This window comes from Pituophis catenifer, unplaced genomic scaffold (assembly GCF_029215685.1).
Source record: "Pituophis catenifer annectens isolate HBS135680 unplaced genomic scaffold, rPitCat1.0.hap2 SCAF_2, whole genome shotgun sequence".
Classification (NCBI taxonomy): Eukaryota; Metazoa; Chordata; class Lepidosauria; order Squamata; family Colubridae; genus Pituophis; species Pituophis catenifer.
In genome coordinates, this window is record NW_027256882.1 from 192,723,053 (window position 1) to 192,747,613 (window position 24,561).

At 39.5% G+C, this 24,561-nt stretch overlaps 1 protein-coding gene and 1 pseudogene across 1 annotated transcript in view; one reads left to right on the forward strand and one right to left on the reverse strand.

The window, feature by feature from the left end:
- The window catches only part of MAN1A2 (mannosidase alpha class 1A member 2), a 65,118-nt gene that overhangs the window by 13,157 nt on the left and 27,400 nt on the right, over window positions 1-24,561 (reverse strand). Inside the window, exons 4-9 of the mRNA XM_070935331.1 lie at window positions 14,096-14,214; window positions 13,345-13,425; window positions 10,917-11,011; window positions 10,517-10,640; window positions 10,152-10,245; window positions 603-718 (exon numbers count right to left, since the gene is read on the reverse strand). Of these exons, the coding sequence (XP_070791432.1) occupies window positions 603-718; window positions 10,152-10,245; window positions 10,517-10,640; window positions 10,917-11,011; window positions 13,345-13,425; window positions 14,096-14,214 (629 nt within the window). The remainder of the gene's footprint in view (window positions 1-602; window positions 719-10,151; window positions 10,246-10,516; window positions 10,641-10,916; window positions 11,012-13,344; window positions 13,426-14,095; window positions 14,215-24,561) is intronic.
- LOC139311015 (signal peptide peptidase-like 2B pseudogene) lies at window positions 21,316-23,154 on the forward strand (annotated as a pseudogene).

Here is a 24,561-nt window from a genome sequence, read left to right on the forward strand (position 1 = left end):
CTCCTCTCCATGTCAGGCTGCCAAACTGGAAAGGTTGAGGATCACGGGCTTAGACTACAAGTAGTCCTCAATTTACAGCAGTTCATTTAATGATCATTTGAAGTTACAATGGCACTGAAAAAGTGACTTATCACTGTTTTTCACTTACGACCACTGCAGCACCCCCATGGTCACGTGAAAAAATTCAGCCGCTTGGCAACTGACTCATAACGATTGCAGTGTCCCAGGATCATGTGATCACCTTTTGCGGCCTTCTGACAAGCAAAGTCAATGGGGAGGCGAAATTCATTTAACAACTGCAGTGATTCACCTAACAACTGTGGCATGAAAAGTCGTAAAATGGGATAAAACTCACTTAACAACTTTCTCCCTTTGCAACAGAAATTTTGGGGTTCAATTGTGGTTGTAAACCGAGGACTACCAGTACTTCTTTATTTATGTATAGTTCTTCTGCTCATGGTGTATTCAATCCCCAACAACATTTTCAAGTAAGAGAACAGGATGAGCTAAGTTAAGGATGCATTTTTATTTTCATTCTGATTCTTGAAAAAATACAACCAGTAATTGCTTGGAGAAAGGGGGAATTAATGCACTATAATCACCTCAATAGCATCATCATACATTTTCCTTGCCTCCGTGTCCATTTTATCTGACATCAACCAAGCTTTCAACAAGTATTCATAAAAACTGTCTCCTAAACCACCCATGGATGTGTGATCTGCAAGAGAAAGAGACAGGGAGTATGTATCAATATAAAACTGTGAATATGAAATATTACTGTGATTTGCAACTACAAAATCCACAAGCCTAGATTCAAAAAGCTAACGTTTTACAAATATTTTCATATTTCATCTAGCAAAGTAAGGAATGAAGCTCTCCTTATGTTGTAACTAGACAAACCATGATACCTAGGTCATTGTTTCAGATGTATTTCCTTACCAGGTTCCTTAATGTCTCCAACAATGGCAGAGCTTCTAATATACATGAAAAGTTCTTAAAAATTTAGGGAGCTATATCTGTTTTGAAATAGCCTATGTTGAACCATAAGGCACAAACATCAGAAATTGACCACAATAAATGCTCTGTATTTTGTCATAAAAATACTTTATGATAATTTTTTGTTATAAAATGTTTTATAAAATTTGTTGAATTTCAATTCCATAGGAATCATTTTGTAAGTTAGTCCATTTGAGGTATTTTAGTTCAAAATGTTTTACCCAATGATGCATTGTTTTGCCCAGTTAAGGGTTACAGGCAGAAGAGTTTTAGTAATATATAGATTTATCTGGAATCTATTTGCTTAAGTGCTATAGTATTTCCCAGGATTTCAACAAAATAATCAGAAACTACAGTCAGGACTCTATGACTGGATAAAATTCAACTCACATAGAGAATAACTTTTAATAACCTACCATTCTGAGCAAATTCTTAAGTCAAACAGCACTCGCTGTTAGAGAGCAATTGCACACCCCGGTCCCCAATGCTCCTCTCGGGTACTAGATTGCACAGATACTCAGGCCCTGGGCCTTCGGCTGATACTGTGCAACTTAAGGTCGGTGGTAAATATGGCCCCCCTCACTTACGATCTTATACAGGAGGGGGGGAGTGGACCTGGCGGGTATTACGGACACCTGGTTGGGCCCGGAGGGAGGGGTCCCTCTGGTTGAGATGTGCCCACCAGGCTTCAGAGCACTCCATCAGCCAAGGGCCCAGGGCAGGGGCCAGGGGTGGCGGTTATTATTAAAGAAGGTCTTGGTCTGAGGGAGACCACTGTGCCACAGATTGCCGGGTGTGAGTCCCTCTTTGTGAGGTGGAGTCAGGGGGTTCAGATGGGCTTGTTGCTAATGTACCTGGCTCCCTGCCGCGTGGCAACGGCCCTACCCGAGCTACTCGACGTGATAGCCATGGTGGCAGTTGATACACCCAGGCTTATGGTCATGGGTGATTTCAACCTGCCGTCCGTTGGTGAAACATCTGAGATGGCCCGGGAGTTCATGGCTTCCATGATGGCCATGGACCTGACCCAGTTAGTTCATGGCCCCACTCACGAGGGGGGGGGGGGACACACTCTGATCTTTGTCTCTGGCCAGTGGTTGGGTGGTCTTCTTATAGGGGATATAGAGATGGAACCCTTGTCATGGACAGATCACTTGCTCCTTCGTCTGGACCTTCGAACCACTACACCCCGCCGCAGGGAGGCGGAACCAATAAGGTGGGTCCGCCCCAGGTGCCTGATGGATCCTGATAGGTTCCAGACGGAGCTTGGGCCATTTCCTGAGGATCTGGCACACGACTCGGCTGAAGACCTGGTAGCTGCCTGGGATCGGGCGACTGGTGGGGCTTTAGATCGAGTCGGGCCTTTGCAGCCTCTGACCCGCTGTTACATCCGGGAGCGCGGGAGGACCCCCTGGAAGGTAGGGCCGAGGATTTCGGACAATATCTGTATGACAAAATCGCACAGATTCGGGGGGATTTGGACTCTTGACTGGGTAGATTCGGACAAGGAATAATCTTGAGAATCTTATCTGGGAAGAGTCTGACTCTGTGACCCCGATGACGTGGACAGGACTTTGGGGAGACTTAATGCGGCCACATGTTTGCTGGACCCGTGTCCCTCCTGGTTAGTACTGGCTTCCCGAGAGGTTACACGAGGCTGGCTCCAGGGAATTATCAACACTTCGTTGAGTGAGGGTTACTTCCCCACGGCCTTGAAAGAGGCGGTGGTGAGGCCTCTCCTCAAGAAGCCTTCCCTGGACCCGGCAGTATTAGCCAACTACCGTCCTGTCTCCAGCCTTCGCTTTGTGGCGAAGGTTGTTGAGAGTGTAGTCGCACGACAGTTTCCACAATAACTGGAGGAAACGTCTTATCTGGATCCATTCCAGTCGGATATCAGGCCCAGGTACAGCACGGAAACGGCATTGGTCGCATTGGTAGATGATCTCTGGAGGGCTCGGGACAGGGGTTGCTCCTCTGTTCTGGTCCTGTTAGATCTCTCAGCGGTTTTTGATACCATCGACCATGGTATCATGCTACGCTGGTTGAAAGAGTTGGGGATGGGGGGCACCGTGTTACGGTGGTTCTCCTCCTTTCTCTCGGACCGGTCGCAGTTTGTGTTGTCAGGGGAGCAGAGGTCAACCTCGAGACGCCTCATATGTGGGGTGCCTCAGGGGTCGGTCCTCTCGCCCCTTTTGTTCAATATGTATGTGAAGCCGCTGGGTGAGATCATCCATGGCTTCGGGGTGAAGTACCACCAGTACGCTGATGACATCCACCTATACATCTCAACCCTGGGCCACCCCAATGATGCCCTTGAAGTGATGTCCCGGTGTCTGGAGGCTATGCGGATCTGGATGGGGAGGAACAGGCTCAGGCTCAATCCATCCAAGACTGAGTGGCTGTGGTTTCCGGCATCCCGATATAGTCAGTTGACACCATCACTGACTATTGGGGGCAAGTCTTTGGCCCCCACGGAGAGGGCTCGCAATTTGGGTGTCCTCCTGGATATGCAGCTGTCCTTGGAGGAACATCTGACGGCTGTAGCCAGGGGGACTTTTTATCAGGTTCGCCTGATCCGCCAGTTGCGGCCCTTCCTAGATCCGGATTCCTTGTGCACAGTCACTCATGCCCTCGTCACCTCTCGCCTGGACTACGGCAATGCTCTCTACATAGGGCTCCCCTTGAAGAGCACCCGGAGGGTCCAACTGGTCCAGAATGCGGCCGCACAGGTAGTTACAGGAACTGCATGCGCTCCCACATAACACCTCTCCTGCGTAAGCTGCACTGGCTCCCAGTGGTCTTCCGGGTGCGCTTCAAGGTGTTGGTTATCACCTTTAAAGCACTCCATGGCATAGGACCTGAATATCTTCCAGACCGCCTGCTGCTACCAATGGCCTCCCACTGACCTGTGTGCTCCCACAGAGAGGGCCTCCTCAGGGTGCCATTGGCCAAGCAATGTAGACTGGTGGCCCCCAGAGGGAGGGCCTTTTCTGTGGGGGCACCTGCCCTCTGGAATCAGCTGCCCCCAGAGATGCATAGAATCCAAGACCTCGGTGCCTTCCGCCGTGCCCTGAAGACCTTTCTTTTTCAGCAAGCCGGGCTGGCTTAACACATTTTTAAATGTTTTTAATAGGTTTGTTATTGTTTTTTTAATTATGGGGCCAAACGCATATATATCTTTTTAACTGTATTTTAATGTTTCTATTTATGTTTTTACTTTGGCTGTGCACCGCCCTCAGTCCTCCAGGAGAAGGGCGGTATATAAATCTGATAATAAAATAAATAATCTGATAATAAATAGTTGATCTTGAGTTAAAGGTGCCTTACTTGGAGCTACCTAGGCACACTCTGAGCTAGAACAACAGGCCCAAAGTCACTCAGGAAGTTTCCATGGACATGAATCTAAGTTTTCCCTAGTTGTGTTCCAACATTTTAATCACTACTGCATGCTGGCTGTCAGTTGAAAATGTAGTTACAACACTACATTAGAAGTGCTCCACTGGTATCTGAATGGTCAACAAAAATGAAACAAAACATTTCATTAAAACAATTTACAGAGGGCTTCCGGTTTGGCTTCCGTCGCCACCAGCCGGTCTTTTGGGACCGCCAGCCTCGTTGCCTGTAAAGAGCTGTCTCTACAGCTGAGAGACGGCTCGAAAAACTCCGTCTCCTTGAGGAGACGTGAGATAGAGCCGGTGAGGACAGGTAGAGCCTTCTGCGAACTCCCCAGAGTTTTTTATTACTCTTGGGGAGGAAGCAGAATGTGGCTCCCTATTCAGCTCGCCGCTGCTCCGGGCTTCAGGGGAACTCTGCTTCTTGCAGAGCCAGGCGACAGGACCAATCCATTTAATGAAAATCAACAGATTGTTTAAACAAACAGGATGAAATCCGGATTTCGGACCCTAAATCGCAAGTATTTCTAACAATTTTATAAGTGATTTTAAAAGCGAAGAAAAAAAGTTTAAAATGGCGACTGGCTGAGGCTTGAGAAGAAGAAAGCTGAAAGCTAAAGTCCTTCCGCCTGAATAGTTTAACACTAGTTAGTCCTGAAGAGGTATCCTGTAAGATTGATAAGGCCTACAGAGTAAATTCTTGGCAAAGCAAAAGCAGTTGCCTAGAGATGTGGTGATTTACTTTACTGATAAAGGAATAAGAAATGATATTGTGCAAAAGTCTTTTAACTCCATTCTAGAAATGAACGGAAGGAAGATTTGGATATATAAAGAGCTGCCGTCCAAGATGTTAAAAGACAGAAAGGAATTTGGATTTTTGGTGACTGAGCTAAAGAAACAAAACATCCCATTTAGGTGGGATGCTCCAGTTGGTATAATATTGAGATACCAAGGAGAAAGATATCAATTAAATACTGTTGAAAAAGCGGAAGAATTTTACTACAAGGTTCTTAAAATGGATTCAACATCTCCATGTATGCCATCAGTGTTAGGAACACAGGAGGGGAATAAAGAAATGCAAAATGAACAAGAGATTGAAACCCAGGCTAAGCAGATGGAAATGGAGGTAATGGAAAAATAACAAGTTACAGAGGCCCTTTCGGACGAGTCGCTTTTGGATTCTCCTTCAGAGGTTATAGCTGGATTATCTATAAATACAAGAGAGGCGGCTTTGGATTTTAATGTGATGTCTTATCAAGTTACAGACCAGCATGGAAATCAATCAGCTGATATACAAGTCCTAGAAAGGCAACCAGGATGGAGATCTAAACCACAAAAAGTTAAGAAAAGAAGAAGCAGGTTCTACAAAACTAAAAAATTTTAGACTAAACAACAGTCTAATGCCAGTTACTTAAGAGACGATTAAATATAATAAGCGGGATTTATAGATGGCTGATATATGAAAATATAGCTGAGGCAAATTATTGATTTATATTATTTTGAGAAGAATAACAGATCTCTGCAGTGCTGTGCTTTTGGGATGTGGAAGATGGCCTCTAACTGAGTGGATTGGAACTTTCTATTTTGGACTCTTTGAAAAATGGATTACGTATATGCTGAGCTATAAGGCAAGAGAACTATGGGATTGGGGCATGCAGAAGATCTGGTTGTTACCCTAACATGGTGGTTGGAATTAATAATCTAGATGAAAAACACTACAGAAGATACTATATGGAATATAAATATAAAGTCACTCGGGTGGTTTTTTATATACGAAAACATTTATTATTGATGGGGGCAGATGGTAATTGAAGATACTGAATATACTGTTGGAATTAGAACTTGATGTTACCCTAACATGGGCGATGGAATTAATAATCTAGTTGAAAGACATTACAGAAGATATCATATGGATTACAAACTTAAAGTCATCTGAGGATTTTGCTTATATATGGAAATATTTTTTAGTGGTGTGGTGTGGGCAGAAGAACAAAGATATTAAAATATTATGTATGGTAGACCTGTAGGAAAATGGGTGGAGATAGGTTAGGTTACTGATTGTTTAGTTTAGGAAAAGGGATGTTAGGTTCAGATATTAATATACGTAAAAGATTTGAATTAAGAGATATATGTATGGGGGTGGAGGAAATGGGTAGATTATGAGTTGAATAAATGCCAAATTAGGATTTATTATATAGTTTTATAGCTGAAGGTTGCTTTGAAATGTATAGTATAAGGGGGATATAATAACAATATTAGAAAGAAATGGTTAGCATGTGGGGGGGGTGTAAAAGGATGGTAAAGTATTATTTAATTTGATATCAATGATTTTATTTTGAAGAAGCCATGGGGGGAGGGGAGGGGGAGGGGGGTTAGGGAGGAGGGGGGGAAAAGGGGGGAAAAATCTGTATTTGAAAAACTTTTTCAATTAAAAAAAAACAATTTACAGAGCATCAAATAATGGAAAATAAATTTACTGAAAATTGAATGTTTGAAGTACTGTGTCCTCAATCATTAATATTGGACAATGGTATTTATTTCTCAATAGTGTATTTTTTTATCTCAAATCTTTAAAATGTATATCATAGGATTACAAGAAAATGTGAGTGCATGTGCATATAAAATCTGGTCTAATAGGCACATACATTTAATCCCCATAGCATTATTGTACAGTATTTCCATAAGCATTCTGTTTCTACCATCATTTCCTATAACAATTATGAAAAGTATTGATTTGCTTGGTGAGTCTTGTTGGAACAATATAGTTATAAAATTGAGATGAAAGTGATCTCATGCTCATTCAGTCCAAACCCCTGTTCAGGACAGAAATCTTCTAAACTGTCCCCAACAGGTCACCATTCAAAGTCCATTTGAAAACATCCAGTAGGAACTCCACTTTCTAGAGATACTCTTCACTGTACAGTTCTTACTGGCAAGAAACTCCTCTGGATACTCAGCCTTAATCTTTTAATATCAATTTATTTCCCCTTAATCCCCTTAATTAGATGATCCAGCTAATTACTGCCTAACCTGTTTATTAAATCAGATCTGCAAAATATTTGCTAATCAAGAGAAACTAATTGCTTGGCTTGAATCTGAAGGCACTGTGATGGATGAACAGGCTGGGTTTTAAAAAAGAAAACAAAATTAGACCATGCTTTGGTGCTACAATGTCTAACACTTCAGCAACTAACTAAATTCTAATGATTAAAACAGGAGTAATCCTTTTTCAGGATCACTTGGCTTTTGCATAATAACCTTTCTGCAGCTACACAATCCTAAAAATCATAATTTCAACAAGATTGATCACTCTTTTTCGAAGTAAATTATGATTTCAAGCATTCACAGGATGCCCAGTTCAGATATATATGTCAAATTATAAGTATCATAGCCATGAAGTAAGAAATTAGAGTGTGCAAAATGTTGACCTTGGAGCCTACAGCCATAAAGATTACTCAATAACTAAAATCATGACATTAAATTTAGTTTTGGAAGATGTTTCAAGTGAATTTATGGATAAATACATATGTACATTCATATACTAAACCAGGGGTCTGCAACCTTAAACACTCGAAGAGCCATTTGGACCCGTTTCCCACAGAAAAGAAAACACTGGGAGCCACAAAACCTGGGTGGGTGTGGCCAACTCAACGTCACTTCCCCCAGTCACATGACACACACCCCCAGCCACGCCTACCTAGGTTTTGCGGCTCCGTGTTTTCTGTGGGAAATGGGTCTCTCTCTCTCTCTCCCCTCCCTTCCTCTCATTTCTGTTTTTCTCTTTTTCCTTCCCCTCCCCCTCTTCTTTCTTTTTCTTTCTCTTTCTCTTTCTTCCTTTCTTTCCCCCTTCTCTCTCATTTATTTCCCTCTCTCTCATATCTCTCCCTCTCCGCCTTCTATCATTTGTTTCTTTTTCCTCTTTCTCATTCTCTCCATCATTTTTCCATTTCTCTCTTTTTCTCTTTTCTCTCCCTCATTTCTTTCCTTCTCTCCCTCTCATATTTTTGTTTCCTCTCCCCCTTTCTTTCTTTTCTTTCTTACTCTTCCTTCTCTCTCTCATTTGTTTCCCTCTCTTTTCCCTCTCTCTCATTTCTCTGTTCCTTTCCCTCTTCTCTCTCTCTCTCTTTTCCCTCTTTCCTCTCTCTCCTTCTCTCCCTCCATTACTTTCTCATTTCCCTCTCTTGCCCTAGTGCCCCTCGGGTTTTCTCCACACGGCCCACGACTGGCTGCTTTTTGCGATTCTGTGCCCCTCACAGGCAACTCAGCACCAGCTGTGGTCCCCTTCCTGTAGGTTCCAGAAGGGAGGAGCAGCTGTCACCACTGCCGAATGCAGGGAGGGAAGAGCTCTGGCTCTCCTGCGCAGTGCGACTGGCTACTCATCTGAGCATGCAGTGGCGGCAGCGGGAGGAGTAGTTACCGTTGCCACTGTGATCCTGGCCCAGGAGGATATCCTGCTTTTGTGTGTGCGTGCGTGTGCGAAAGATAGAGATATGAGAGAAAAGGGGAGAATTCCCTTTTTTCTCTCTCATCTCTCCCCTCCCCCTTTGTGCAGTGGGAGGCGAGGGCTGCTTTAAGTGCAAATGTGGTGTGAAGGCAAGTACAGGGCTGCTTCGCTCCTGCACTAAGGCTCCGGTGACCCTGCTCCTCACAACCCCCTGGCTGGCTCTGGCGAATCTGGGAGAGTGTGCACGCAGTTGGAGACCCTCCTCAAGCGAGTGCCAAAGTGCAGCAAGGGCGTACGCAAGGGAGGCGGCTGCTCGCTTAAGGAGGGTCTTAACAGAACGCAACAGGACATGGCAAGGCTCCAGCCATCGCCTTGCCGTTCCCTCCCCCCCAGCTCCTTCTCCTCTCGCAACCCACTGGCCAGCTGTGGAGCTGGAGGGGGAGGAGGAGGAGGAGGAGGGTCACCCAAAGGGAAGTCTCTGCCGTGGCTGGCAATTGTTCCTCTGCAGCCCGGATTTCCAAAAAGAAGAAATAAAAGGAGTAGCGAAGCGCCCCAAGGAGAGCTTGCTGGCTTGGCCCAGCCACGGCTTTCCGAGAGAGAGAGAAGAGATGCAGAGACAGAGAGAGAGCAAGAGACAGAGAGACAGAGACAGAGACAGAGACAGAGACAGAGACAGAGAGAGAGAGGGAGGGAGGGAGGGAGGGAGGGAGGGAGGGAGAGGGGGAGAGAGAGAGAGAGGGAGAGGGAGAGGGAGATATAGAGAGAGAGTGGGAGATTGGCTGATGGGCGAGCGTCTTTGGCGAGGGCTTTCTCCGAGCCTGACCCCCGGGGTGGGAGTGCATTGTTTGGCGGGGCCTTTTCCCGCTGCCCTGAATCTCTTAAAGCCATGGCTGGGCGCTGCTGGCCTGTCCCCCTTTCCGACGTCCCTTCATTCCAGATCTCATTCCCACCCCGCCAGCCCTTGTGTTAGCGAGGCTGGCGTTGGTTGCGGACGGGCCAGGGCCGTGTCTCGGGGCAAAGAGCAGGTTGCGCGATTCCCCAAGAGACCAAGGCACGCCCAGCACCAACAAGGGCCGGAAGAAGCTCCACAAGAGTGAGACATCTGAGATTCAGCCCCAACCACTTCTCCATCCCCTGCCGTTGCCCTTACCTTCTCAGGCCAGGCGAGGGAGGGGAGGCCAAGGGGTGGGGTCAGCCAGTGATGGGACAGGGAGCCGCAGCAGAGGGCCCAAAGTACCGCATGTGGCTCCAGAGCCGCAGGTTTCCAACACCCACATTAAACAAATTCAGTTTGCAATTTATATGAAAGAAATACTTACGCTGCCCCCAGCGCCCAGTTCTTGGATTCAAGTAGTTTGGATAAAGTCCATTAGGACGGTCCATTTTCTGAAGCAGTTTACGAATATGCATAACCTTAATGAGAAACAAAAGGTAACCATCGTTTATTCTCAACATTCCTCAGATTTTTTTAAATCAGATATTTTAAAATCAATTGGCTCCTTAATGTATTTTAAAGAATTAGGAATGTTATAGTTGAACTAATAACCTGCCTTAAAATTACATTTAAAGAAAATTTGAGAAAAGATGTATGTAAGTGTTACATTCACATGCATTTCTCCATGTTATCTATATTTGTACAAGTCTTGAACCGTATGTGTATATCAGAAAGCGGCACAAAACAAACCTTTTCATAGTAGACAGGATTGCCAGTCAGATAACTGAGATGTACAAATTCCATGTGAAGTGTACCGAACTCTGAGAGGATGCTGCTGCCAGCAGAAGCCCAGCCCCAATTGCGACCTACACCACTAATCAGAAAATGATGGGAAAAGGCTAAGAAAATGTATTTACAAGAAACAAAAAACAAGGAAAGAAAACTGACACTTAACAAATAAAAGTAAAATTGTAATACACCTTAGGTTTATGTGCTTAATATATAGTAAGTACAATTTGGAAGCAGTCAAATAAATCCAAAACACCACAATATGTAAATTCTTTAAACTGCTTAGCTGATCTTCAACAATGCTAATCAGAAGATTTACATTATTCTTCACTGTGCCAAGTTTCTCTGTCCATATGCGTACCTTTTCAAATTCACCATTGCCCAAGGAATCCCTGTAGGTGTATTGAAGGCAGGGATGAGCTTTCCTGCTAATTGCACTGCTTTTATCTTGAATAGCTGAAACAGATGGAGAAAGACAGCTGAACCATGGTCTGCTGTTTACATTCCAAACCTAAACACATCTACTCAGAAGAAAGCCCTCTTCTAAGTATCCCACCCGATACACATCAACATAAATATTCTTCCACAGCATTTTTGTCCACCACTATGCCAGTAGGAAGGAATAGATTTCAGTGGTCTGTACTTTTTTAAAAACAATTTTATTAAACTTATCAAAATGTAAAATAAAGTAAAAATAAAAATAGTAGGAAAATGGGGAAGGTGGAGAAGGGAGAAAGAGAAATGTGGGTGAGGGGGAAAAAGGAAAACGGAAGCATTCACTTCCGACTCTTCAGCACAGTAGAATAAAAATAACATTACAGCCTCAACTTTTTACTTTTGCATACTTAGTATATACTAGCCATTTTTTAATAAACAAACTTATCAGTGATCTCTACATCTTGCCTGGATTTATTTCAACTTTATCGTCTATAATGGACGGCAAAGGTCTACTGGATAATTTTCTCAGTACATAAATGTATGTTGAACAATATCTGCATTAACAAACTGGAGACAAAAATCCTAGGAGGTTCTCTACCTTCTCTATGTAAATGCTATACAATTCTTCATACAATTGAAGGCTACAGCAGTTAAGATGTTGTTAAAATTATTGCTTAACATTATTATTAATGCAAAACTAGAACTAGCCTATTATCGTATTTGATGAACAAGTATTTCTCTTGCGGCACAAAAGATAAAGTAAATTGGGTTTGTGGGTTGGTTGGTTGGTTGGTTGGTTTTCCTTTTTATCCAATGAGGGATATACACTTTCCACTCATCTGCAGCCTAAAAAAAGAGGAGCTCACCTTTAAAAGGAAACCAAGATCCAGCTAAAAAGTAACCAAAAAGATCAATACAATGTAGAAGTGTTAAAGAAGGAAAAGGTTTTAAAGTCTTCCTGGTGAGAGTATAATATATGCTATTAAAGCTCCAAAATAGATCTCTGGTAACTACTAAAACTGGGATGTTCATAAATACTAGGTGATCATTCAAAAGAAATGAAGTGAATGTTGAATCAGTTAATGAAAAGCTCAGAGAAGATATAAAATATTGGCGCTAGTACTATCTTCCTCATATAAATGCATAGCCTCATAACACCATTTTTATTTTAAATAAAAAACAAAAGTATCTGGAAATTATTACAAGGACCTCTAATGTAATAACCAAATTCCTGTAAGTTCCCAAGTGCAGAAGTTGGCAGTCTGCTGCATTTTAGTCCCAAACCATGTTTTTTTAAGAGATCAACAAAATTCCATTGGTAAAATATGACTGAAAACAACCCAAAAGGTATAGAATGATTCTTAATTTTCAAAAATGAAATGAATATGAATAGTTGTGTGTGTAACAGTGGAAAATTTATCTTAGAAAACCCTGAATGTTCTATACTACCCCCTCCAATTTTACTATGATGTAATTATCCACTGTTCTGTATTCATTAGGCAAGCATTTTTTTTCCATATAGCCATTGTTGTCTCTAAAAGATTATTTGCCTTAATCAGGTTTTTAAGTTTTTGAAAAACTTAAAAGCTCATTCTTTTAACAATCTTCAGCTTTTTTAATCAAACTGTTTTGTCATCAGTCGATTGTATAACTTTAAAAATATAATGCTGGAGATTGCTCTTTACTCCTCCCCCTTTCTTAAAAGTCTTGAAGTTTATAAAGAGGCAAAGTCTGCCCTATACTTCTATTTGGGAACTGCTTTATGAGTTATTTTAAGCTAAAGTACAATATAAAATGTATTACATAATAAAAATAAACTGAAATTTGGGACTTAAAAACAAAAAGAAGTATTACTAAACTGATTAGTGTTTCATCTTAACAGTTCTTCTCATATTAGGAATAAGATGAATAATTAGGATTTATATATGGCTATATTATCAGTACTGATTCTCTAGATATACCTGAATCTAATTTTCTCCAACCACAAATATGTAAATCAAATTTTATGTTAAAAAAATTAAATTCTATAACCATCATAATAGATAAGCGGATTCATAATTATTTTTCTTAGTACTATATCAAAAGGAAAAATCAGTAAGTTCATTAGGGAACCAAAGGACTTTCCTTTAGCTATGGAAAATAAATTAAACTTAAGATTTTCTCAGTATACGACTTTCTGAGATCAATATCAAGAGTTTTCTTTCATTTAGACATAAATTGAGGGTCAGGCTTCATCAGTTCTGGTTACCTACCAAACAGCTTGTGAAATGGGAAGAAAACAAGCATTTGCTTCCTTAAAAATTTAAGAACAAGCTTCAAACTTTTACACAAATGTACAGTGACTCCCTTACCTCTTGTCCTGAGAGATAATAAGCTGCAAGCAAGCCACCAATGAAACGAATGTTGACTTCAAAGACAGATACCTCTGAGTTCTTGAAACAGATAAGAAGGTAGATTCTTTAGGTATAAACTAAATACTAATACACTGCATTTACATTTCATGTGCATCCTTACAGCAACTAAATAGAGGATTGCTGCAGGCCAATTGCAATTATTCTTTATAGCAGTTCTTTGGGATAGTAAGCCATTGTTGCTACTAGTAACAGTGAAAATTAATTATCTTGAGTTTGGATACAAGACTAAATTGGGATTAATTAAAACTGGATTTGAAAATTAATACAACTCTTAAATGGATCAAATATAAAGACTGAAGATTAAGAAAACTCTTATGTGAGTTCTGTTATTTTTAAAACAGAAAAACATGAAAGTCATTGAGACAAAACTTTAGTACAAGCTAACTAAAATTATGTTTTTAATACTTGATGAGACCAAAACAGAGATATGTAATTATGCAAAGTATCACTGGACATTTCAAAAGCGGGTCTCATAAAAATGCGTGCAAAAGAAAAAACTACCAGCACAACACAAATAAGAGCTGGTAAATCAACAGGAACACACATTCTGTCTTAGAAGATTGCAATAAAAAGTGTGCTTGAAGTTTTACAAAGCTTTAATGTCCATTATCACAAATCATTTTAAACACTGGTAGAATAAAAATTTAAATTTCTCCAAACAATAATATTCCAAGATATATTTTCTTACCACACTAAAATCAAGATGATTCTCAATCCATTCCTGTCCTTCTCTGAATTCATCATGAAGGCCCATTATATAGAGGGTATCCAATGCATCTACTATGCTTGCTCCCAGCTGGGAATTGCCTATAATCAAAATACAGAATTTCCATGATAAATATATCATTTACAGATATCCTTTCCAGGGCCATTATCCACTTACCAATTGAAACAATACTTCATAAATATTTAATGTCCTTATGTAGAAATCAAATAAAGATTAGACTAAGAATACAGAAATAATTAAAAGAACACTTTTATGAAAATAATCATTCACCAACATTTACAATATGGGGCTGGTCTTGAGGCTAGCAATTATGGATTACAAAAGTCTGGATGTTTACCTCAAACAAAGAGTTCTTTCTGATCATCATCTACTGCAACCAGTTGAGTCCAGATTCTTTTTAGGCCAGATATGGTAGCCCAAACTAATTTTACCAAGTAATTACTAAAGGTATTCCTCACTTAACAATCATTCACTCAGCAATGATTCAATGTTGCAACAGCATTGAACAAATGGAATTTACAACATATTTATATCCTGAATCGAGGGATTACAGGGTTGTAAAAAGAAAAAAAAGAAGTATCCTGGTTTTATTACTTTTACAAATAATACAAGGTGGTGAACATATCCAACACCACCTTTCTCCTCCTATTTTCCCCACAACAATAACCCTGTGAGGCGAGTTTGGCTAAAAAGTATGACTGACCCAAGGTCACCCAGCTGGCTTTCATGGCTACGGCGGGACTTGAATTCACAGTCTCCTACTTTCTAGCCTGGGGCCTTAGCCATTAGACCAAACCAGCTCTCAAACTTGTCCTTGAAATTACACCTATTGCAGGGTCTTCTCATTTATGATAAAAATCTGGGTGTTGGGCAGTCTGCTTGCATTTATGACCAAAGTATGCTTCAACGCCCCCCACTCATCTATTGTGCTGCCATCTCTGCTCTTTTGTCCTGCACTCCGCTGCCCTGCCACCCTGCTGACCTTCACCATCTTCTTCCTCCTGCTGCTGACAGGTAAACTTGGCTTGGTCCTCCATATGGTAGTTGCTGGCTGCATGAGCCTTGCCATAGAGTCAAGCCATGTGTGCATCAAAAGTATAAAGAAAAAGATGGTGAAGCTCAATTGGGACTGCAGAGTGAAAGGTAGCCAAAAGGGCAGAGATAGGGAGTGGGAGGATAAGTGGAGCAGGCAAGATAAGAAAAATGTGACCTAATGATGACACAGTCCTGGCCTAATGATTGCAACTGGGAGTAATGGAACTATCACTGCTAAGCAGTGCAATTATATGAAGTTTTGCCTGGCAATCGCTTCACTTAATGATATAAATTTCAATCCCAGTTAGGTTCATTAAGTGAAGACTACCTGTACCTTCAAGACTTCTACAGCATTTCCTGATAGAAAAGTTAATGGGTGTGATGGGCTGCATAATGTTGACCAGAAATTTTTGGGCAGTCTTCAAATTCAATTCAAGTTGTTAAAAAAATTATTATGGCCAAAAGCTAGCAAAATCAGTAGTGACATGGAATATACTTCTCTAGACAACAATTAGTGGCAAATTGAAAAACTCTCAAAGGTATTACTACCTGGAAGAAGAAAATTTAATGACATTTGTGCTCCTGTTATGATAATTCGAGTTCTGCAATCTAAAATCCATTCAGGCATTAGTGAAACTAGAGCATTCACAAGGTGAACAACCAGATTATGCCCCATACTCTAAGTAAATATTTACTAAATAAGTAAATAAGCATGTATGTATGTGTACTTAGTGCCTTCAAATTAGTGTTAACTCCTGGTGACTCTTTGAATTAGTCCCTGTAGTTTTCCTAGCAAGGTTTGACAGAAGTGCTTTGTCATTGCCTTCTTCCTTGAGCTGAGAAAGAGAGGGACTGGCCCAAAGTACCCAGCTGGTTTTGTATGGCAGGACTAAAACTCAGTCTCCCGGTTTCTTTTTTTTTTTATTGAAAAAGTTTTCAAATACAAATTTTCCCCCTTTTTCCCCCCCTCCTCCCTAACCCCCCCTCACCACCCGTCTCCCCTGTGACTTCTTCAAAATAAAAACCTAATTCATAACAGATTATATAATATTTTACCATCCCCTTACTCCCTCCTCCAAATACTGACCCTTACTTTCTAATAATATTATTAATATTATCACTTCCCCCATTTACCATACATTTCAAAATAACATTCTACTATAACATTGTATAATAACTTCTGATTTAACACAGTAATATTGTTATGACTCCCAATTTAATAATAATCTGCCCTTTTTCCTCCCCAAACATATATCTGCATATTAATATAACATTTCGAAACAACCTTCCACTTTAAAACTATATAATAAATCCTAATTTAACATTTACTCTTTTGTAACATTTACTCTTTTGTATATATTAATATAACATTCCAAAGCAGCCTTCCCCTATAAGACTATATAATAAATCCTAATTTAACATTTATTCAACTCTGTCCATTTCCTCCACTCCCGTAAATACATCTCTGAAACATCCCTGTTCTTAAACTAAACAATCATCAAACTAGCCTGTATCCACCCACAAAATATCCTACAAAATTACCATGTGTAACAATTCTTAATATCTTTATTCTTCTGCCCACCCTACTAAAAAAAAAAAAAAAATTCCCTTATATAAATAAAATCAATGACTTTAAACTTATAATCCATATAATGTCTTCTTTGATGTCTTTCCACTGGATTGTGAACTCCATCACCCATATTAGGGTAACATAACATCCTGATTGCAACAGAATGTTCAAAATCCTCAGTTATCATCTGCCCCCATCAATAATAAATATCTTCATGTATATAAAAAAAGAAAACAACCACCCGAGTGACCTTATAATTGTATTCCATATAATATCTGAAATAGTGGATTTCTTCAGGATTATTGATTCCCACCATCATAATGGGGTAACAACCAGATCTTCTGCATGCCCCAGCATAGCTCTCTTGCCATGTAGCTCAGCATAAACATGATATATTTATCAAAAAAAAAATTCCAGTCCAACAATTTAAGGCCCTTTTCACATCCCAAGATTACAGCATTGCAGAGATCTGTCACTCTCCTCAGGATAATATTAACCAATACTTCGCCTCCTCTATCTTTTCATGTATTCAGTCATTTTTTTAAATAACTGGCTTCACTGTTGCCTATTTTAGAAATTTTTGTTTTTGCGGGATCTATTTCTTTTTTTCTTGGCTTTTTGTGGGTTTGATCTCCATCCCAATCTCCTTTCTACAAATTGTATGTCGTCTGATCGGTTTTCATTCTGGTTTATAACTTGATCTTGTTGGTTTTGCTTTTGTGACTCATATTTCTTTTCTATAAGTTGTGTATCAACTAACTGATTTCCATGCTTGTCTGTGACTTGATGAATCATCACATTAGAATCCGATGCCACTTCTCTCTTATTTATAGATAATCCAGTTGAGGTATCTAAAAAATCCAAAGGCAATTCATCTACAGAGTCCTCTGTAACTCGATATTTTTCCTTTATTTCCAACTCCTTCTGCTTGTCTTGTGTTGTGCATAGAGATGTTGAGTTCATTTTCAAAAATTTTTGATAAAATTCTTCCGCTTTTTCTACAGTATTTAATTGGTATCTTTCTCCTTGATATCTCAATATTATACCAACTGGAGCATCCCACCTGAATAAAATATTTCATTTTTTAAGCTCAGTCACCAGAAAACCAAATTTCTTTCTTTCCAATAACATCTTAGGCGGTAGCTCTTCTGTATATCCAAATCTTTCTTCCAAACAATTGCAAAGTAGAATTAAAAGATTTTTGCACAATATTATTTCTTATTTCTTTATCTGTAAAATAAATCACCACATCTCTAGGCAGTTGCCTTTGCTTTGCAATTCAGGAGTTTATTCTATATTCCCGGTTTCTAATCTGATGCCTCAATGATTACCCCAAACTGCCTCTCCTGTTATTTCTCAAGTACTTTATGTACAGGATCTTAGCTCACATTCAATATGTGAGAATTGTTTCTATTGCAAGCTAAAAATGCAACTGTCAATGGTAGTTTGATGTCATTTGAGCAATGTTGTTGACAGAGGGGTTTAAATTGAAGGACTTAATTATGAGCATCATGGTTTCTATAATGATAAAAAATAATTATGTGTAAATCCTGAAGAATTTTTAGAATATCAAAAATAAACAAAAATATCTGTTTCAATTGCTTACCAGCTGGAACAATTCTCAAACCTTTGTGAAACCAAAAGCTTTCTTTAGGCCCAATTAACTGAAAACAATGTGAAGATGTAACAGGAAGTAATATTCTAAACTACATACATAATTCTACATACAACATTCTAGAACCCTGGTGGCGAACCTACGGCACATGTGCCAGAGGTGGCATTCAGAGCCCTCTCTGTGGGCATGCGCACCGTTGCTCCAGTCCAGCTCCATAGCATTTCTCCGTCGCATTTCCCACTGTCATTTGCAGGACTAAAAAAATGCATGAAACAGCATTCTGCCTTCGTCACAGTGCATTTGCTGTTGCTGCCTCCATGCCCTGCCCCTTGTGCAGCACAGTGAAATTTAGTGCGCTTCACAGTGGGGGAGACGGGGTCCTGTCCTCTCCTGGAGCCCATTACAACGCGGAGCCACAATGCAACCCTGTGTCGTCTTGGCTCGCTTTAGCCTCCGGGATGTCAGTTGCTTTTCCTGCAGAGCTGCCTCTGTTGGGATGCCCCGCCTCCCTGCCAGCCAGCTGGGCTCTTCGGCCTCCAGACGTCAGATTCCCACCACCCAACACCAGTTCAGGAATTCCTTCAACCACCCCCCCCCAGGGGGGAGAGAGAGAGAAAAAAAGAAAGAGGGGGGGGAAGAGAGAGAGAGGGAGAGAGAGGGAAAGAGAGAGGGAAGGAAAGAGAGAGAGGGACGAGAGAGAGAGGAGGAGGGAGAGAAAGAGAGGGGGAAAAAGAGAGGGAGGGAAAGAGAAATGATATTACAAAAGTTTTTCTTTTTTATTGTTGCTAAACATAATATTTCAAAAGAAAAAAATGAAGGGGCATAAAAGTACATTTATCATGTTTTTCATGATTTATCATGTTTTTCTTAGAACAATTAGCTGAATTCTGCCTTGCTTATCATTATTTTAGGTAGTAAAACCTCATTATTCAGGTTAAATTACCGTGCTGGCACTATACAATAAATAAGTGGGTTTTGGGTTGCAGTTTGGACACTCGGTCTCTAAAAGGTTTCCCATCATTGTTCTAGAACACTAATCAGAACTAGAGAATGGGAAACCTGGAGAGAAAATTTAAAGTTATATAGAACTCATAGAAAGAAATACCAATAACCCTCAGGCCAATTCAGGATTTACTCCAATCCAGCACTGGAAATAATCCTGAGAATTTATCAAACTTGAGGCTGGATCTCAGGCTATTAAAAAAACCACTCTACTGTAAGCATTTCCCTCATTTATTTAATTTGTATTTAAGATATTCAAATTTTAAATGTTTGATTTTTTTTAAATTTACAATTACATTACTCCATGTTTTCACATTTTGATTTTTTATTTGATGGAATATAGGTACAGTACATATTTTCCATTACAATATTAAGTAATGCAATTTCTTTAATGTTGCCCTTCTGAACTACAGTTTGTCATATTTTCTACTCTATTTTGATAAATGTATTATCAACATTGGCCACCATTGTGAATGAGTGAATGCAATCCCAAAACGTGAGTTATTACCAGATTTATCTTTTTCTGTAAAAATATAAAACATGCTAAATTTAAATATAATTAAGCTTAAATATTGCTGAAATTATATTTAAACTAATTACTTATGGCTAGGACAGCCCTTTTTCAATGTAGTATTTTTGGCCTCTGAACGCTGGAAGTCTGAAAATGTCATCACAACAGGTAGGGAAATTCTAAATTTTAGCTTTTGGGGGCTTAAACTCAAAATGCAAAAATTAATCCAAATTTACAGAAAAGGTTCAAGGCTTTGGAAACATAAAATGAATGTCTAAAAATGTGTTCAGAGTTTAAAAAAATAACCTTGGGATGCTAGAATCCATATAGAGCCCATACCATTCTTCACCTCTGGTACAGAAAAGCTAACACTGAAATAGTCCATATATAAATATGAAAGTCTTCCCTCTTTCCATACATTAATTTAATGTGTCATACATTCAAGGCATCTTTCTTTGTGTGTGTGTGAATATGTGTGTATGTGCATAAATGAAAAATCTAAAAAATATGGAAGACTTCAGGAAGCTTTCTTTTCATAGCTATTTTCATGTCTCCATGTAACTATTTGCATAATACTTTAATATAATCAAAATTTATGGTAACATTTGTGAATGATTCAGTATTTACATCTTCACTATGTAACGAACATTATGACAATGACGAACAAAAAAATCTCTGATCAATGGCAAAGTGAGGTACTCCTGTAAGCACCATTCCTGAGTTTTTATTGTGGGTCTCCTTGAGGCCTTTTTTGAATCAAAAGACTGTACATAGGCTATGTGTTTCCAATCTAACCTGAAAGGTAGTTTTTATGTGCAATGGGACTTATTCAGATGGGAGAATGACCAGGTAGCCATGAAAAAATATTTGCTCACCAGCAGTAATCTCAACAGTAAATTGTTTACCAATTATGGAGAAAATTCATTGTAAAACTCATTAATCTTATTATCCATCACATGGTTTTGAAGACATGAAAGACATATGCTCTAATATAATCCTTCATACTTCAAAACAAATATTGAGACATCATACAAGAAATATTTGACATCACATCAGGTAGCCTTTGAGGACACTGACATATTCACATTACAGTTGCTTCACAAAGATAACCAAATTAACTGCCACTTTGTAATTCTGCTTCCCTATTTAATATGTAATAGTCTCATTGAGCTTGTCTGTACAAAAGGCAGAGCCCAAATGTCTATGAAAAAAGATGAAGCCTGCAATGCAGCAGACAAAGGTAGATAACTGTATCCATGGTAAGAAAAGTGGGCTTATTATGTAACAAACAAGATTGGTGGTTATAGCCATGGTGAGGAGATAAAAGTTATCAGGAAAGAGCTTATCATGTAGCAAGCATAGGGACTTGGGCTTTCTACTGAAGATCAAAAAGAGCCCAACCTCTTCTAGAAGACAGGAACAAAGCCCAGTTACTGTTTGTACCAAAGATGAAGGTAGATGACAGAATGTCAAAGAGAATGATACTGCTGTTCATCAGACTATTTCTTACTTTTATTCCATCTGTGTTAGCTCAGAAACCTGGAGTCTTCCACATCAGGCCAGAAAAAGGAGGTGATTACTGTTTTCTTTTCCCTTCACAATGGATAAAATCATATCAGGAAGACAACAAGAAACGCTGGTTTGACCTTGAGTCATTTACTCAGAACTTCACCTATTCAGCCATGTGTTGCTTGCCTTCATTCTTTGGGGAAGATGACAATGATGGAGGTGGATTTAGTACAAGAATTGCATCTATCAGACAGGGAAATTGCAATCTCTTTCAGAATGCAAGACTCCATCAGATTAATAGTACAGAGGGGCTTCTGATTCTTGGTGGAGATGCTCCATATCCAATGAAAAGTTTGAGATCTGGATACAACTGGGGCCACTGTGAAGAGATTATTCTCCCAGGATTTATGCTCAGTGATGTGGATATCCTTTATTTAATATTCAAAAATCTGATTAGAAATTTGTTATACAAAACTGGAATCATCTACTTGATGGCAATGGGCACAGTCACCATAGGAAGCTACTGGGCAGGAAGCACAGAGAAGAAAAAACAAGACAATATAAAAAATCAGGGCCAAACACAAGATTTTGATGAGATATCAATTGATACCAATGTCTGCTTCACATGTACCTGTATGGTAATGGGCACCTTCATACTTCTTTCTCTCTACTGCTTCTATGATTATATGATGCATGCAATGATTGGCATTTTCTGTATTTATGCATCTTTTAGCCTATACTGGTGTTTGACTCCATTTGTGAACAAACTCCCATTTGGGCAACATTTAGTCCATTTTCCATATTTTCATAAAGATCTAGAAATCAGAGCACTGCTTCTAGCAATGCTGTGTTTGTCTGTCAATGCAACCTGGATTATTTTCCGAAATGAAAACTGGTGGAGCTGGGTTTTGCAAGATGTTTTAGGAATTTCAATTGGCATTTACCTTCTGAGAACAGTTCACATGCCTACCTTAAAGAACTGCAGCTTGTTTCTGTTCACTCATTTGTTTTATGATATACTTTGCCTGTTAGTCACACCTTTTCTAACCAAAACAGGTAAAGACATTACAGATATGACAATATTTGGGTCATCTAACTCAGAAGAGATCCCTTTTCTGTTGAAAGTACCAATATTATCATCAACATCCTTTTTGGATAATGCTTCATTTACTGCTATAGGACTTGGAGATGTTGTACTTCCTGGTTTCTTGGTAGCCTACTGCCACAGATTTGATGTTCAAGTTGAGTCTCCAGGGATCTATTTCCTAGCTTCTATTCTGGCATACAGCTATGGTCTGTTGGTGACTTTTGTGGTAGCAACATTCCTACAGGCAAGTCAGTCAACTCTTCTATATTTAGTACCTTGTATACTCATCACTACATTGACTGTTGCTGCTTTTCGCAAAGAAATAGTACTGTTTTGGACAGGTATTGAATCTGAAAATGAGATTATTCAACCTTCTTCACAAAAAGTCATCAAGCATTCAATTACACTGAAAAAGTCAGAGGAACAGCTCCATGGGCTAGAAGAGGAAAAAGATATTATTACTGTCACATTCCACCTAGAAGAGCTTAATAGTGACAACATATTCACAAAGCAATTATCTGACCAAAAGAAACACACAGAGAAGATGTATTGCACATTAAGCCACGCAGCACTTCTCAATCAACATCTGGTGTACCAAGAGCTGATTGGAGATGCTGAGCAGCAATATCTGGTTGGAAAAAACAACCTCTCATCTATTCAAATTTGCAACAATCTGGATGATTCAGATTGATCAAATGCAAGTCCATTAAACTTCCTTTGGGGCAGAAATCACTACACTGTCATTTTTATTGTGAAAATCAGTAGTTCTGAATCACTACACATCTATTGAAGCCACTACCAGTGTCACTAACATGACCAAGAAATAGAGCTTGAGAGAAATCTATGGCTAAAGGGCCCAGCCACACAAATAGCTGGGATAATAACAAGCTTGACTTTTATTATCTGGAGTTATCAGGAATAAAAACAATGCTTAGGAATGCATCCCCACAAAGAACAATTACACTTGGCTTTTAAGTGACATGCCAGGGCCAAACTCCAAGACAAAATGTAAACTGCATTTAACTTATGTTTAAATTTAAAATTGATTGTAGCTAATAATATTATCCAGTTATATATTTAATCATTTTTGCCTTGTCTCTGGAAGACACATCAAGGTTGCATGTGCATCTGAGCTTTCAATCGGATACTACTGCAAAATCTGTTCCCTATTCATGATGTTGTGAACTCTATACCCTGCATGAACAGGAACTACACAAAGAGGTTCAAGTTGTATCTTATCTTCGGCTAAAAGACTCCTATTAATTTTATTTCCACATATAATATTATTCATTTTGTCAAGTTTTATTCCATCGGTAAATACAGAAGGCAGAATATGTGTCAATTTGACATTGAAACATGCTAAGTTACTGTTAATATTAACAGAGGGGAAAGGACTTGAACATTGTTAAATTTAGTTACTCAAAGACTGTCAGTCATCTGACTAGATTTAATTACAGCTTTTAAACCACCCTGTATTTCAACTGCAGTGTAATTCAATACACTACTAGTTATTTTATGGAAGAATACATTTTGTGGAATTAAATCGAAACCAGTATAAGAATTACTCAATGAAAAATAAAGCAGAAAAGTTTTTGTGCCATACATAAACTAGAATAGTGATGAAGAATCACCAGTCTGAATGCTGGTTGTAATATGCAGTGCCTTCCTAATTTTTTTTTTAAAAAAAGTTTTCAACATAATGAAGATCTCTCATCTTGTTCTCGAATATACTGCATATTTGGACTTGCTTGTAAATATATGCAGTACTCTTTCTCTTTATTCTAAATTTAATTCTGTCAATCAGTCATTTGTAGAACACTGTTTGGTTATTTTTAATGAGAACTGAAAACCAAAAATGTTATCGAAGAATTTATTTTGCTCAACCCACACTGCTGCATAAATACTGTATTTTTTGGACTATAAGACGCTCCAAACAGGGGTGGGTTCTACTTACCTTTACTACCGGTTTGCAGCGGGGCCGCATGCCCCATTTTTGGCCTTCATGTGTTCCAGTTTTTAGCCCGTTCTAGGCAGTGGATATCGCTGCAGCCGTCATCTATCCCCACGCCTGGAACGGGCCAAATGCAGGACATGCAGA